Raw genomic sequence first — 15,517 nt, 5'->3', positions numbered from 1 at the left:
ACCATAGTGCTGTACAGGGAGCACTAAGCCAGTTATATCAGTCTCTGTACCAGAAGAGCTTACACTCTAATGTCCGCCCACAGCCACACTCTATTATTATACATTTATATAGCTCTGACATATACCGCAGTGCTGTACAGAGACCACTGAGTCAGTCACATCAGTCTCTGCACCAGAGGAGCTTACACTCTAATGTCCGCCCACAGTCACACACAGCACTGCGGTATATGTCAGAGCTATATAAATGTATAACAATAGTGTGTGACTGTGGGGGGACATTAGCACCTGTTCTCATCCATGCGATCCGTTTCTGCAAATGGCGCTGCATTTTGCAAACTGATTGTGGGGCGTTGTTAACATAACATACACTTCGCAATCAGTTTGCATGAACAGGTTGCGACTTTGATGCGGGACGAATTTGCAGCACATCTAGTATGAGCCGGCCCTTTATTATAAAGGCTCGGCATCACATGTGGGTGTTGCCAAGCCTGCCTTGGAACTCCCATTCCTCTGACATCCACCCATCAAGGCATTGTGACATCTGTAGAACTCCTCCCAAAATCCAGCCCCACTGCTTACATCAGGACTGAAGGCTCTTGAGAGGAGTACTGAGGCAGGGTGCTGTGATATGCCCAGGAAGCTATGTACAGGCCCCTCCCACCTGCCATGCATAGAGAAGCATAGAGAGCCAGTGATGACATCACTGGTCAATAATAATGTAATGAAAAAGTAAAGGATGTATTTAGAAATGTCATGTGCATGTTAATTGGGGGGGGGGGGGGCGCAGGGAGGGCAACATATAAGCAGATACATTTTCAGGGGGAGGGGGGCACAGGGAAGGCAACATATAAGCAGATACATTTTCAGGGGGTGCAGGGAAGGCAACATATAAGCAGATACATTTTCGGGGGGGGGGGGGGGCGCAGGGAAGGCAACATATAAGCAGATACATTTTCAGGGAGGGGGGGTGGCGCAGGGAAGGCAACATATAAGCAGATACATTTTCGGGGGGGGGGGGGCGCAGGGAAGGCAACATATAAGCAGATACATTTTCAGGGAGGGGGGGCGCAGGGAAGGCAACATATAAGCATTTTCAGGAGGAGGGGGGGGGTGGCGGCAGGGAAGGCAACATATAAGCAGATACATTTTCGTGGGGGTGGCGCAGGGAAGGCAACATATAAGCAGATACATTTTCGGGGGGGGGGGCGCAGGGAAGGCAACATATAAGCAGATACATTTTCAGGGAGGGGGGGCGCAGGGAAGGCAACATATAAGCAGATACATTTTCAGGGAGGGCCGAGAGAAGGCAACATATAAGCAGACACATTTTCAGGGGGGGAACGCAGGGAAGGCAACATATAAGCAGATACATTTTCAGGGGGGGGGGGGGGGGGCACAGGGAAGGCAACATATAAGCAGATACATTTTGGGGGGGGGGGGGCAGGGAAGGCAACATATAAGCAGATACATTTTCGGGGGGCGCAGGGAAGGCAACATATAAGTAGATACATTTTCGGGGGGGGGGGGGGCGCAGTGAAGGCAACATATAAGCATATACATTTTCGGGGGGGGGCGCAGAGAAGGCAACATATAAGCAGATACATTTTCAGGGGGGGGGGGGGGTGGCGCAGGGAAGGCAACATATAAGCAGATACATTTTCAGGGAGGGGGGGTGGCGCAGGGAAGGCAACATATAAGCAGATACATTTTCGTGGGGGTGGCGCAGGGAAGGCAACATATAAGCAGATACATTTTCGGGGGGGGGGGGGCGCAGGGAAGGCAACATATAAGCAGATACATTTTCAGGGAGGGGTGGCGCAGGGAAGGCAACATATTAGCAGATACATTTTCGTGGGGGTGGCGCAGGGAAGGCAACATATAAGCAGATACATTTTCGGGGGGGGGGGGGGGGCGCAGTGAAGGCAACATATAAGCAGATACATTTTCGGGGGGGCGCAGAGAAGGCAACATATAAGCAGACACATTTTCAGGGGGGGGCGCAGGGAAGGCAACATATAAGCAGATACATTTTCAGGGGGGGGGGGCACAGGGAAGGCAACATATAAGCAGATACATTTTTGGGGGGGGCAGGGAAGGCAACATATAAGCAGATACATTTTCGGGGGGCGCAGGGAAGGCAACATATAAGTAGATACATTTTCGGGGGGGGGGGGGGGGCGCAGTGAAGGCAACATATAAGCATATACATTTTCGGGGGGGGGCGCAGAGAAGGCAACATATAAGTAGATACATTTTCGGGGGGGGGGCGCAGAGAAGGCAACATATAAGCAGATACATTTTCAGGGGGGGGGGGCGCAGGGAAGGCAACATATAAGCAGATACATTTTCAGGGGGGGGGGGCGCAGGGAAGGCAACATATAAGCAGATACATTTTCGGGGGGGGCGCAGGGAAGGCAACATATAAGCAGATACATTTTCGGGGGGGGGGGGGGGGTCGCAGAGAAGGCAACATATAAGCAGATACATTTTCAGGGGGGGGGCTGCAGGGAAGGCAACATATAAGCAGATACATTTTCAGGGGGGGGCACAGGGAAGGCAACATACAAGCAGATACATTTTTGGGGGGCGCAGGGAAGGCAACATATAAGAAGATACATTTTCAGGGGGGGGGGTGCAGAGAAGGCAACATATAAGCAGATACATTTTCGGGGGGGGAGGCGCAGGGAAGGCAACATATAAGCAGATACATTTTCAGGGGGGGGGGGGGTCGCAGAGAAGGCAACATATAAGCAGATACATTTTCATTTTCAACTTTAAATGAATTTGCTTGTTGCTCGGTTTTGCTCCGTAATTCTGTTATCAGTTTAATTTTGGGCGATGGGTGAGAACATGGCGCCGGCGCCGTGTATAAATCTCTGCGGTTATTCTGCGCTCGCAGTTATCTGTTCATCCTCTGAGAAATAGTAAATTGAATAGCAGTAAAAGCAGAACTGAACGCCCTCATCTGTTCACGGGAACGCACCGTAATGAGAAACGTGCCGCTTCCACTCCGGAGAAACCGCACACAGCGTCCCCGGGGGGATCATACAACCAAAGGAAGGCGAGCTTGTAAGGAATAACACCCTGAAATACTAATATAAACAGAGATTACACTTCAATAAAGACAATAAACAAATCCTAATTCAAAAAAACATTTTAAATTATTTTTTTTAAAAAAATTTGAAATAAAATGTAAAAAAAAAAAAAAAAAGAAAATATAAAGTGGACCTAGCATGGGAAATAGATTTCCATGTTAAAGCGGTATTAACCCCAAAAGCAAACATTTATTATATTGCAGCTTACCAATCCTTAGATGTGATGGCTACATTCATTTCCTTTCTCAGGATTCATTCTATTTTCATCTGGTGATCCAGCCAGTAAGTCTGTTTTTCAAAAGCACAAGCTCTCCAACAGAATTTATCAGATTACAGGGATGGGACTAACCATTCAGTACTGACAGGGGTGCTTACAATGATCAGCTTTTATTTATTCATGTAAAGGCTTTATTCGAAAAAGAAAAAAAAAAAAGAAAATCAGTTCTCTGTAACTGAAATATAAATTTAAATAGTGCTAATCCCTTGCGCTAAAATATAATATATAAATAATAATTTAATATTATATATAATTATAATATATAATATATAAATAAATATTGTGCCAATCCTGTGTCAATTGGTCTTAACCGCTTGCCGACCGCCGCAAGTAGATTTACTGCGGCGGTCAGCCCCTGCCAGGCAGAGTGACGTTAATTAACGTCACTAGCCTGGGAGGGTCTGGGGAGCGAGCGCGCGCCCGCGCGGTCACGGACCCCCCCCGCGCGTGTGACCAGCGGACCCGATGTCCGCCGGTCACTCGGCGATCGGCGGGGGAGAGGGAGAATGTCAGGCAGCTTGTGTAAACAAGCTGCCTGTCATTCTCCTCGGTGTAAAGACACTGATCACACGGATCTACTATGTAGATCCGTTGATCAGTGTCCTTACAGCTCAAGCCACAGCCAATCACAGTAGAAAGCACGCCCCTAGGGATACACACAGCCCCTCCCTCCCAAATAAAGTTAACCCCTTCCCTACCAGTGTATTTTTACAGTAACAGTGCATATGTATAGCACAGATTACTGTAGAAATGTCACTGGTAACCCCAAAAGTGTCAAAAATGTCAGTCAAGGGTCCGATCTGTCCGCTGCAATGTCGCAGTACCGCAAAAAAAAAATCGCAGATCGCCGCCATTACGCGTTAAAAAAAAAACAACAAAAATGACAAAAATCTTTCCCTTTGTTAGTAAACGCGATAACTTTTGCGCAAACCAATAAAAATACGCTTTTTGCGATTTTTTTTACCAAACATAGGTAGGATAAAACAAATTGGCCGAAAATGTAAAAAAATTTTGATTTTTACATTTTTTTGGGGGAAATTTCATATAAAAAAATGTGAAAAATATTGTTATTTTTGCAAAATTGTCGCTTTTTTTGTTTATAGCGCGTGATCAAAAAATCGCACAGGTGATCAAATACCACCAAAAGAAAGCTCTGTTTGTGGGAAAAAAAGGACGTCAAATTCGTTTAGGTACAGCGTCGCACGACCGCGCAATTGTCCGTTAAAGTCACGCAGTGCCGAATCGCAAAATACCCCCTGGTCTTTTAGCAGGAAAATCCTCCGGGGCTTAAGTGGTTAAAGTGCTTATATAAAAATGATTACTAAATTAGTGTACATACAAACAATAATCCTACACCAAGTTGCGCATAAAGTAATACAAATAAATAATTAAAATAAATAAATATGTGCCTGTTTACATTTCAATAAATATTATATCATGAATTCCGTAAAGCAAATATGAAAAATAGAAATTAAGGGACTTTATATTCATTTCTATTTTGCATATTTTCTTCACGGAATTCATGATATAATATTTATGGAAATGTAAACAGGCACATATCTATTTATGTATTTTATTTATTTATTTGTTTGTATTATTTTATTTGTTTATTAACAAACTCATCTACAGTTGATGTAAGGCCATGTTTTCACAAATGCCAGGTCATAGATAGATAGATAGATAGATAGATAGATAGATAGATAGATAGATAGATAGATAGATAGATAGATAGATAGATAGATAGATAGATAGATAGATAGATAGATAGATAGATAGATAGATAGATAGATAGATAGATAGATAGATAGATAGATTACATTGGAGGTGGTAATGGCCACCAAGGGGGGCAACTCCATTTTAATGGACATGGTTTTGGAATGGAATTATCCAACATGCTCAAGGTGTGATGGCCATATAATATGGATCGATAGATCGATAGTTATAGTTATAGATAGATAGATAGGATGAGCCATATAATATGGATCAATAGATTGATAGTTATAGATACATAGGATGAGCCATATAATATGGATCGATAGATCGATAGTTATAGTTGTAGATAGATAGGATGAGCCATATAATATGGATCAATAGATCGATAGTTATAGTTGTAGATAGATAGATAGGATGAGCCATGTACTGTAGATGGATATTTATGCTGTCATTTGGCTGGTTTAGCAGACAGCGGCCTCTCCGACACCGTGCTCTCTTGGGACGGCGCTGGTTCTGAGGAGTACACATGGCGGGGAATGACATTAAGCGATGTGTGTTGTTTTAAGGCTGTGCTGTTTATTGTGAAATATTATCTCTAATCCTCGGCGGCCCCCTCTATGTCTAATTGCCGCATCTCTCAAAAACCTTCCGTCCTCTCTTTGTCAGATTAGTCTTTCTAAATAGTCATCTATAATCCCTTCCTCTCCAAAGGTCATGTCTGAATTATCTGTACGCATTTCCATTCCCCCACAATGGCCGATCTTTCCAGAACATTCATACAAGGGGGGACTTATTGGAGGACTTATTTTTCAAAAATGTTGAAGTTTGCCGGTTTTGGTGCTACCTATCCCTCGTATTCTTCATCTGGGGACACGGGGGGTGGGGAGGGTTGCCATTTACCTGGAACCCAGCAGGAACCCTAAAGAAGGGACAGCTGTGGGTGCAATGTGGGCGTGGCGGGCTTGCAGAAAAAAAGTTTGAGGGACTGTCCCTGATTCAGAACAAAGTCCCTTTGTCCCTCTTTCCTCCTCATGTGTCCCTCATTTTGCTCTGATGTATAGAGTTGTATATAAAATGCACTTTTTACCTTTCAAAAAGCGTTTCCCAGTGCTAAAACAATTTCTAAATTGCTGCATTTGTAAATTCCAAAAGTCAATATAAAGGAATGATAGTGGTAAAGAATAAAAAAAAAAAAAAAAAAAAAAAAAATTTTTTTTTTTTTTTTTTTTTTTTTTTATGTACAAATCTCTTTTAACTACTTCTGGGCCCTTTCTGGCACATATTGTTCACTTGTAACAATCAGTATTTTTTTGCTAGAAAAAACTTCTTAGAACCCCGTACATTAAATATTTTTTTTAACCACTTAAGCCCTGGAAGATTTTACCCCCATTCCGACCAGAGCCTATTTTGCGATTCGGCACTGCGTGACTTTAATGGACAATTGCGCGGTCGTGCAACACTGTACCCAAATGAAATTTACGTCTTTTTTTTCTCACAAACAGAGCTTTCTTTTGGTGGTATTTGATCACCTGTGCAAATTTTACTTTTTGCGCTATAAACGAAAAAAGAGCGTTTATTTTGAAAAAATAACAATATTTTTCACATTTTTTTATATGAAATTCCCCCCCAAAAATGTAAAAATCAAAATGTTTTTAAATTTTTGGCCAATTTGTTTTCTGCTACCTATGTTCGGTAAAAAAAAAAAATCACAATAAGCGTATTTTGATTGGTTTGCGCAAAAGTTATTGCGTTTACTAACTAAGGGAAAGATTTCTGATTTTTTTGGTGGTTTTTTTTAACGAGTAATGGCGGCGATCAGCGATTTTTTTTGCGGGACTGCGACATTGCGGCGGACAGATCGGACCCTTGACTGACATTTTTGACACTTTTGGGGGTACCAGTGATATTACTACAGTAATCAGTGCTATAAATATGCACTGTTACTGTAAAAATGACACTGGCAGGGAAGGGGTTAATTTTATTGGAGAGGGAGGGGTTAATGTATGCCTGGTGCTTACTAACGTGTGTGGGGGGAGGTGACTGAGTGACACAGGGACAGATTGCATGTTCAGCTATGCTGAACCCTGCAATCTGTCACTGTTTGTCACTTAGGAGATCCGCCCGCTTTGTTTATACAAGTGGGCGGATCTCCAAACTCGATTCCCCGACGATCGGGGAAGAGCGGCGGCAATTGCTGCCGCTCCTCCCCTGGCCCAACTCCCGCTGTGCCTGAAAACAGCGGGAGCGCGCCTCCGGCGGCGCGCGAGCACCGCCTACAAGGGGAGGAGTCCAGCGACGTAGGTCTACGTCGCTGGACGGAATCGAGCCACTTTGCCGCAGTACAGTCCCAGTGACTGGTCGGCAAGTGGTTAATAAAGTTCACATGTTCGCTAGAACTTTTTCCCTGTTTGAGATGTCCTGGTGCGAACTGAACCAGGGGGGTGTTCGGCCCGTCACTACTCCTCTGTAACTCTAAACTGGTAACCTGTAAAAATATTTAAAGCGTCGCCTATGGGGATTTTTAAGTACCATGGTTTGTTGCCATTCCACGAGTATGCGCAATTTTAAAGTGTGACATGTTAGGTATCCGTTTACTCATATACATCATCTTTCACAATATGAAAAAAATAGGGCTATTTTTTCTTGTTTTAATTCATTAAAGTGTATTTTTTCCCCAAAAAATGCGTTTGCAAGACCGCTGCGCAAATACCGTGTGACATAAAATATTTTGCAACCACTGCCATTTTATTCTAAAGGGTCTCTGATAAAAAAATAAATAAATACATATGAAGTTTGGGGGTTCTAAGAAATTTGCTAGCAAAAAATACGGATTTTACCTTGTAAGCATCAAATGTCAGAAAAAGGCCCGGTCTTCAAGCGGTTAAGGGGGCGTGGCAGGGGGGTGTGTCCTATGACCACATTCTTTTGCTCCTTGTGTCCCTCACTCCCATCTCAGAAATTTGGGAGGTATGGAAGAGGAACCTCTGTGCTGATAATATAGAAAATAGACATTGGGGTTGATTTATTAAAACTGGAGATTGCAAAATCTGGTGCAGCTCTGCATGGGAGCCAATCAGCTTCTAACTTCAACTTTCACAAAAAAAAAACCTGGAAGGTGATTGGTTTCTATGCAAAGCTGCACCAGATTTTGCACTCTCTAGTTTAGTAACCCCCCCCCCCCCTCCTATTGAACATGAATGATGTTTGCTACTGTTGTGTTATTTTCTGAATGTTCTCTGAAGAGCAATCTGAATGTGGATTGCTTTTCAGAGACCAAAGCAGGTACGAATGAGTCCATAACGAGTGTTACCGCCTAAATGAACGCGTGTTGTATTAAGGCAGCCTATTGAAAATGAATGGGCTGCCAATACACCTCGACATGTTAAAAATTGTATAAGACCTTTTTTAATGCAAAACACGTTAATGGATTGCTGTGTTGCGGCGTGCTGCAGTGCAGGGGGCGTTGCCTTCCTGCGTTGGGGTGTGGGCAGCGCAGTGTACAAACGCACGTGATAGTGACATATCTGTGTAAGCAAATTTTCATAGAAAATGAAATTGAGAATATGATAATTTCCCCGCAAAATCACTGAAACGGCTTTTTTTCATGTGAATGACGGAGATCTCTTTCTTCTCTGCTCCTTAGGTCGCCTGAACGTGCTTCTCCGTACCGTCACTACCGGCGACATGCAGCTCTGGTCACTGAACGGGGACAAGGGCAATAAATGGCAGCTCGCCAACATTCAAATCAGTCCCTCCAGACCCTTCCAGGTAAGAGGTATTGGAGATTTTCCAGGCACCAAATCCCCTCATAAATCTGTTAATTCAAATAAGATTAAGGTTGCAGATATGGGCAGCACTTTGCCTGGCTTTAGTCAGTACTTGGGGCATTATACCTCCCACTGACACCAATGATGGGGCATTATACCTCCCACTGACACCAATGATGGGGCATTATACCTCCCACTGACACCAATGATGGGGCATTATACCTCCCACTGACACCAATGATGGGGCATTATACCTCCCACTGACACCAATGAAGGGGCACTATTCCTCTCACTGACACCAATGATGAGGCACTATTCCTCCCACTGACACCAATGATGGGTCACTATTTCTCCCACTGACACCAATGATGGGGCACTATTTCTCCCACTGACACCAATGATGGGTCACTATTTCTCCCACTGACACCAATGATGGGGCACTATTCCTCTCACTGACACCAATGATGAGGCACTATTCCTCCCACTGATACCAATGATGGGTCACTATTCCTCCCACTGACACCAATTATGGGGCACTATTTCTCCCACTGACACCAATGATGGGTCACTATTTTTCCCACTGACACCAATGATGGGGCACTATTCCTCCCACTGACACCAATGATGGGTCACTATTCCTCCCACTGACACCAATTATGGAGCACTATTTCTCCCACTGACACCAATGATGGGTCACTATTTTTCCCACTGACACCAATGATGGGGCACTATTCCTCCCACTGACACCAATGATGGGGCACTATTCCTCCCACTGACACCAATGATAGGGCACTATTTCTCCCACTGACCCCAATGATGAGGCATTATTCCTCCCACTGACATCAATGATGGGTCACTATTTCTCCCACTGACACCAATGATGGGGCACTATTCCCCCCACTGACAACAATGATGGGGCACTATTCCCCCTACTGACACCAATGATGGGGCACTATTCCTCCAACTGACACCAATGATGGGGCACTATTCCTCCCACTGACCCCAATGATGAGGCATTTTCCTCCCACTGACACCAATGATGAGGCACTATTCCTCCCACTGAGCCCAATGATGGAGCACTATTGATCTTTTATTGAAAAGAATCAAGCAACATATTTTATACAAAAGTAAAAAACAGAACTATAGTACAATATTCCAACAGAAAACAAAGGAATACACATCCATGTGCAGATTATGTACAATATATACATAATCCACTTCCAACATTTTTAGAAAACTATTTACATAAAGCAGCAGAGAGGGCCTAAGAGGCACAACCCATCACCTATGTATGCTGCCATTTATCAAAAACTAAGCATTAAGAAAAAATCTAGGGTGATAAGAGACAGAAAGCCACACCCGGGAAAGAGACTCCTGGCAGTCAGGGAGGCTTGAAACCCCTCCACGCCTTCAACCAAGCCCTCTGACCCCACTTGTCTCTCTCAAGCACCCGAATCTTCCCCACCTCATGCAGAATGTCACACACCACCACCTGAACAGGAAGGATTTTACGCCGAAGGGTGACCTGACACCGTGCGTTCCAGGTGTAATAACGGACTACTAAACAAACTAAAAAAAGTGTATCCAAACAAGAGCCCCCACCAGTATTGAATGCTCCGTACACCCACTCAGCATAACCCAGCCTGGAGAGGAAAGGAACACCGAGAGCCCGCCCAACCTGTTTGTATACCTCTATGTTAAAAGGGCAACGAAGCAGAAAATGGTCCATAGTCTCCTCTTCACCTGTACATTCCTCCCGAGGACAACCACGATCCATCCCACTGCGGAATTTCAAATTGCCCCGAACATAGAGCCTCCCGTGGAAGCACAACCAGGCCAGATCCCTGAATTTAAGGGGGACTCTAGCCAAATTAATCAATCTTAACCCTCCCCTCAAAATTGGGCCTGGGCAATCCCTTAAGGCCAGTGGGTCATGAAAGACTTCGCTCAAGACTCGGCTCATAAGGACTTTCTTCGGAGCAGATCTGAGATCTTCAGCCGTCAGTCGCCACTGCCGCAGCAACTTCAGACACGGAGCGACATAGGCTGGGAGCTGACCACGATGACCCCTGAGATTCTTCACTTGGCCACCTTCTTCCCAAAGTCGCAGAAAGGGCCTAAACCAAGATCTAAACATGCCTGCCCATCCAGGAGGTTCCACTGCAAGCATACTACCAATGTTAAACTTGAGTAATAGCAGTGAAAAGAAAAGAACGGGGTTGACCATACCTAAGCCACCCTCCCTTCTGGATAGATAGGTGACATTCCTCTTGATGGGGTTCAGTCTGTTCCCCCACAGCATCTGGAAGAACACACTATAGATCCTAGCATAGAGAGACACTGGCAAGATGCAGACAGGGCTGACATACAAGAAGATCGGTATCAGGTAAGTCTTAATCAGATCAACCCTTTCCCTCAGAGATAACTTCCATCTCTTCCAGCTGACCACCTTAGTATTGGCAAATTCCAGCCTGCCCTCCCGGTTTTTGAGGCCATAATCGCCAGGTCCAAATTCAATGCCTAATATCTTAATTTTTTCCTGGGGCACTGGAAAGGTGTCCGGGAGATCAAACCCCTCACCTTCCTTTCCCATCCAAAAAACTTCACTCTTTTCCTGATTGATTTTGGAGCCTGATGCTTCAGAGTACCGTGATGTCAGAGAGACCACCTCCTCCGCTTCATCTGTCCCAGTGACAATCACTGACACATCATCCGCATAGGCAACAACCCTCAAAGGCGGCTCACCCGAGATTCCCACTGGTACCCCACACAACATGCTGCTCTCTAGCCTCCTGATGAAGGGGTCGATTGCAAAAACATAGAGCAGGGGACTCAGGGGACAACCCTGGCGCACCTCAGAGCCAACCTCAAAGGACTGTCCAACCCAACCATTAACAAGAGGGAAGCTTTCTGCCCCCTTATACAAGACTTTTAACCAATCAACAAAACCACCCGGCAGACCGTACTTACTAAAGAGCAACCACAGGTACTCATGGTTGACACGATCGAAAGCCTTTGCCTGATCCAATGCCAGTAGATACTTTCCCCAGCCTGCAGCCCTGCACTGCTCCAAGGCCTCCCGGACAGCTAAAACCGCTGTGAAGGTGCTCCTACCCTGGATCGAACAGTGCTGATGGCGAGAAAGCAAAGACTCTGCTACTGCCGATAGGCGCCAAAAAAGTATCTTCGCCAGCACCTTTCTATCGACATTGAGAAGGCTGATGGGGCGCCAATTCTCAATAATCGAAGGATCTTTACCTTTTGAAAGAAGAATCACAGCTGAGTGTCTCATGGAAGGGGGAAGCACCCCCTCAGCAAGACAACTGTTAAAAATCTCTACCAAATGTGGGGCCAGAATAGACTTAAAGGCTTTGTAAAACTCAGCCGTCAGACCATCCGGTCCAGGTGACTTCTTGATGGCAAGCTGTTCAATTGCCCTCGTCACCTCTTCAACTGTGATCTCTTCTGTCAAATTCATCAAAGGGACATCTCCACCATTTAGACCTGGAGTAGAGTCCAAAAAGCTTTCCATCTTGTCTCGGTCAAGCTCTTTCCTCCCAAGAAGTTCAGCATAAAAAGACCTCACGACCTCCAGGATCCCTGACCTGGACTTTGTCAAGGAACCTGTACTATCCTTAAGGCCAACGACCATCTTAACAGCTACACCTTGTTTGCAGTTCTGGTAAGGGTCAGGCAAGTGGTATTTCCCATAGTCCCGCTCCAGAACCAAAGAGGTATGCCGGTCATATTGACACTTCCTGAGGAGGATTTTCACTTCAGAGATTGCCCCAGGATCTCCTCCTCTCGAGACAAGAATATCCAGCTTCCTCCGCAAACGTTGGTAGGTCATGTATCTATTAAACTGTTTTTTATTGGCTAGGCCCCTGAAGAATCCAGCAATCCTCTTTTTGGTCAGCTCCCACCACTCAGCCTTGCTGCTACAAAAGTCCAGGATGGTCACCTGTGCCTGAAAGAATTCCTCAAAGGATTGTCTAACGTGTTCTTCCTCAAGGAGAGTCAAATTTAATCTCCAGATGCCTTTGCCCCTCTGAGGGAAATCTGAAGCATTCAAGACCACAGATAGCATACAGTGATCAGAGAACTCCACCACCTGCACCACTGGGGGTGAGAAAGCAGAGGCCTCCTTCAAAAAAAACCTATCTATCCTACTCTGACTATTACCTCGATGAAAGGTGAACCCTGTGTCATCCGGAAGGTGCTTAATGTGCACATCCACAAGACCAGCATCCCTAACCATACTATTTAAAAAAACGCTATCATATCCCAGCCTGTCATTGAAGTCCTTCCTGTCCTTGGGCCTAGTCACAGTATTAAAGTCACCTCCAAAAACCACTTGCCGGGATGTAAAAAGAAATGGCTTGATCCTTGTAAAAAGGCATTTCCTGTCCCACTTTGTGTGCGGCCCATAAATATTAATAAGGCGCAGGTCCTGCCCTCCCACAAGGACGTCTAAGAGCATACATCTCCCAATCTCCACCTCAATAACCCGCCGGACAGTTACCATGCCGGTTTTAAACACCGCCACTCCGCCGTAAGGCTCGGCCGCAAGAGACCAGTAAGATGGACCATACCTCCACTCTCTCTTGGCCATATGAATATCTGCCAAGAAGGTGAGCCTAGTCTCCTGCAAAAATAAAATTTCAGCATCTAATTGGCTGAACAAAAAGAAGGCCATAGAACGAGCTCTTACTGACTTAATACTGGCGACATTTATTGTCACCACTTTTAACGGAGGGGGAACCGCCATTTGGGTTATTGAGTGGATTGCTTCTTAGCTCCCCTCTGCTGCTCATCACCTGAAGCCTCTCTCTTTCTTGAAGCCTCCTCCAACTCCATTTCAATTTCTGAATTCTGCTCAGAAGAATCCCCAGATGAGGAGATATCCCAAGCAGAAGCCCTAGAACGGTTGGGGACAGACACTGGGGCATCCTGTCCCTGTTCCATCCTCACCGTCTGTCTCTTCCGCCTCACAACCTTCCTTCTCTCCTCCAGGTACTGCAGGTCAGATTCAGAGATGCTTTCATCTCTTGTTTTCTTCTTCTTATTTGAAGTATTCACAGAAGACTTCTTTACAGAGGAAGCCGCAGCAGCACCCTTTTTGGTACCCTCTACCACTCCTGGTGGGTGGGGGGCTTCTTTAAGGTCACACTTAGGAAGGGAAGATTTATCAGGAATAACTGACTTGGGGGGCACAGACTTGGAAGGTTCTGACACAAGAGGAGCCGGTACAGTAGGCTGGGGGGGACACAGGGACAGACACAGAAGGAATACTTACAGATACAGGAGGGGTGGGCACAGGGACTGGGGAGGGATCCTGAACAAGACCAGGGGGTTCAGTCACCGCAGAGGAGGGTGGTACACCAGGGGCCTCATCCTCCATCCTGTCCAGCCTTAAGAGGTCATCTATCACCTCTCTATCCATATTATGCCAGGCTTCAGGATATCGGCTGTAGGGGTTGCCAAGGCGCAGGCACAGGTTGCACCTTATCGCCTGGGTGCAGTCCCTGGCCACATGACCCTGTCCCCGACACACTGAACAGATCAGTGCTGAACAAGAGGAGCTAAAATGCCCCTTTTCTCCACAGCGGTGACACAGTTTTGGCTGACCGGGATAAAAAATAGTCATCCTATCCCTCCCTATAAAGGCAGAGGAGGGCAGGTGACGGACAACATTCCCATCCCTAGCCAACCTGACCGTTACCGACCAACCCCCGGTCCAGATGCCACGCTCATCATAAATTTTATCTGGCCTGGTCAAAACATCCCCATAATTTCTCAACCAGACCTCTAAGTCCCGAGCAGGAACACTCTCATTTGTGAGGATAATAGTGATTTTCTTTACTGTTGACCTTTGGGAAACTGCCACTGGCACCAGACCTTCCCATTCGGGTCTTGACCTGCACCGAGCCATATATCGTTCCCAGAACAGGTCAAGACCCTCTGGTCTGGTGAAACTAACCGTGTACTCCCGACTTCCAGCCACATAGTTACATAGTTACATAGTTACATAGTTAGTGAGGTTGAAAAAAGACACAAGTCCATCCAGTTCAACCCATGATGCGTGTGTGTTTGCTTTTAACCGTACATTGTGTACCCCTGTATGTTGTGGTCTTTAAGGTGTACATCTAATAGTTTTTTGAAACTATCTATGCTCCCCGCTGATACGACTGCTTGTGGAAGAGAATTCCACATCCTTACCGCTCTTACAGTGAAGAACCCCTTACGCACTTTAAGGTTAAACCGCCTTTCCTCAAGTTTTAGTGAGTGGCCACGTGTCTTATTGTATTCCCTTTCTCTGAATAGTTTGTTCCTTATGCTAGGGTCGCCAGTACAGTATTTGTACATTGATATCATATCCCCCCTCAATCGTCTCTTCTCCAGAGAGAATAGGTTCAGTGCTTGTAGTCTTTCCTCATAGCCGATGTCCTCCATTCCCCTAATTATTTTTGTTGCCCTCCTCTGGACTTTCTCCAGTTCCAGCACATCCTTCCTGCGGACCGGTGCCCAGAACTGGACAGCATACTCCAGATGTGGCCGGACCAGAGTCTTGTAGAGCGGGAGAATAATCTCTTTATTTCTGGAGTGAATCCCCCTTTTTATACATCCCAGTATTCTGTTGGCTTTGCTTGCGGCGGCTTGGCATT

General features: G+C 45.6%; 1 protein-coding gene across 3 annotated transcripts in view; it reads left to right on the top strand.

The window, feature by feature from the left end:
• Positions 1-15,517, top strand: part of MDGA1 (MAM domain containing glycosylphosphatidylinositol anchor 1) — a 498,204-nt gene that overhangs the window by 464,044 nt on the left and 18,643 nt on the right. For all 3 annotated transcript variants that reach the window (XM_082251647.1, XM_082251646.1, XM_082251645.1), the window contains one exon: positions 8,729-8,853. In XM_082251647.1, the coding sequence (XP_082107773.1) occupies positions 8,729-8,853 (125 nt within the window). The remainder of the gene's footprint in view (positions 1-8,728; positions 8,854-15,517) is intronic.

This window comes from Pelophylax lessonae (assembly GCF_965119305.1).
Source record: "Pelophylax lessonae genome assembly, chromosome: 3".
In the NCBI taxonomy this organism is placed as follows: domain Eukaryota; kingdom Metazoa; phylum Chordata; class Amphibia; order Anura; family Ranidae; genus Pelophylax; species Pelophylax lessonae.
The sequence above is the reverse complement of the archived record's forward strand: the minus strand, read 5'-3'. Positions and strand labels throughout refer to the sequence as shown.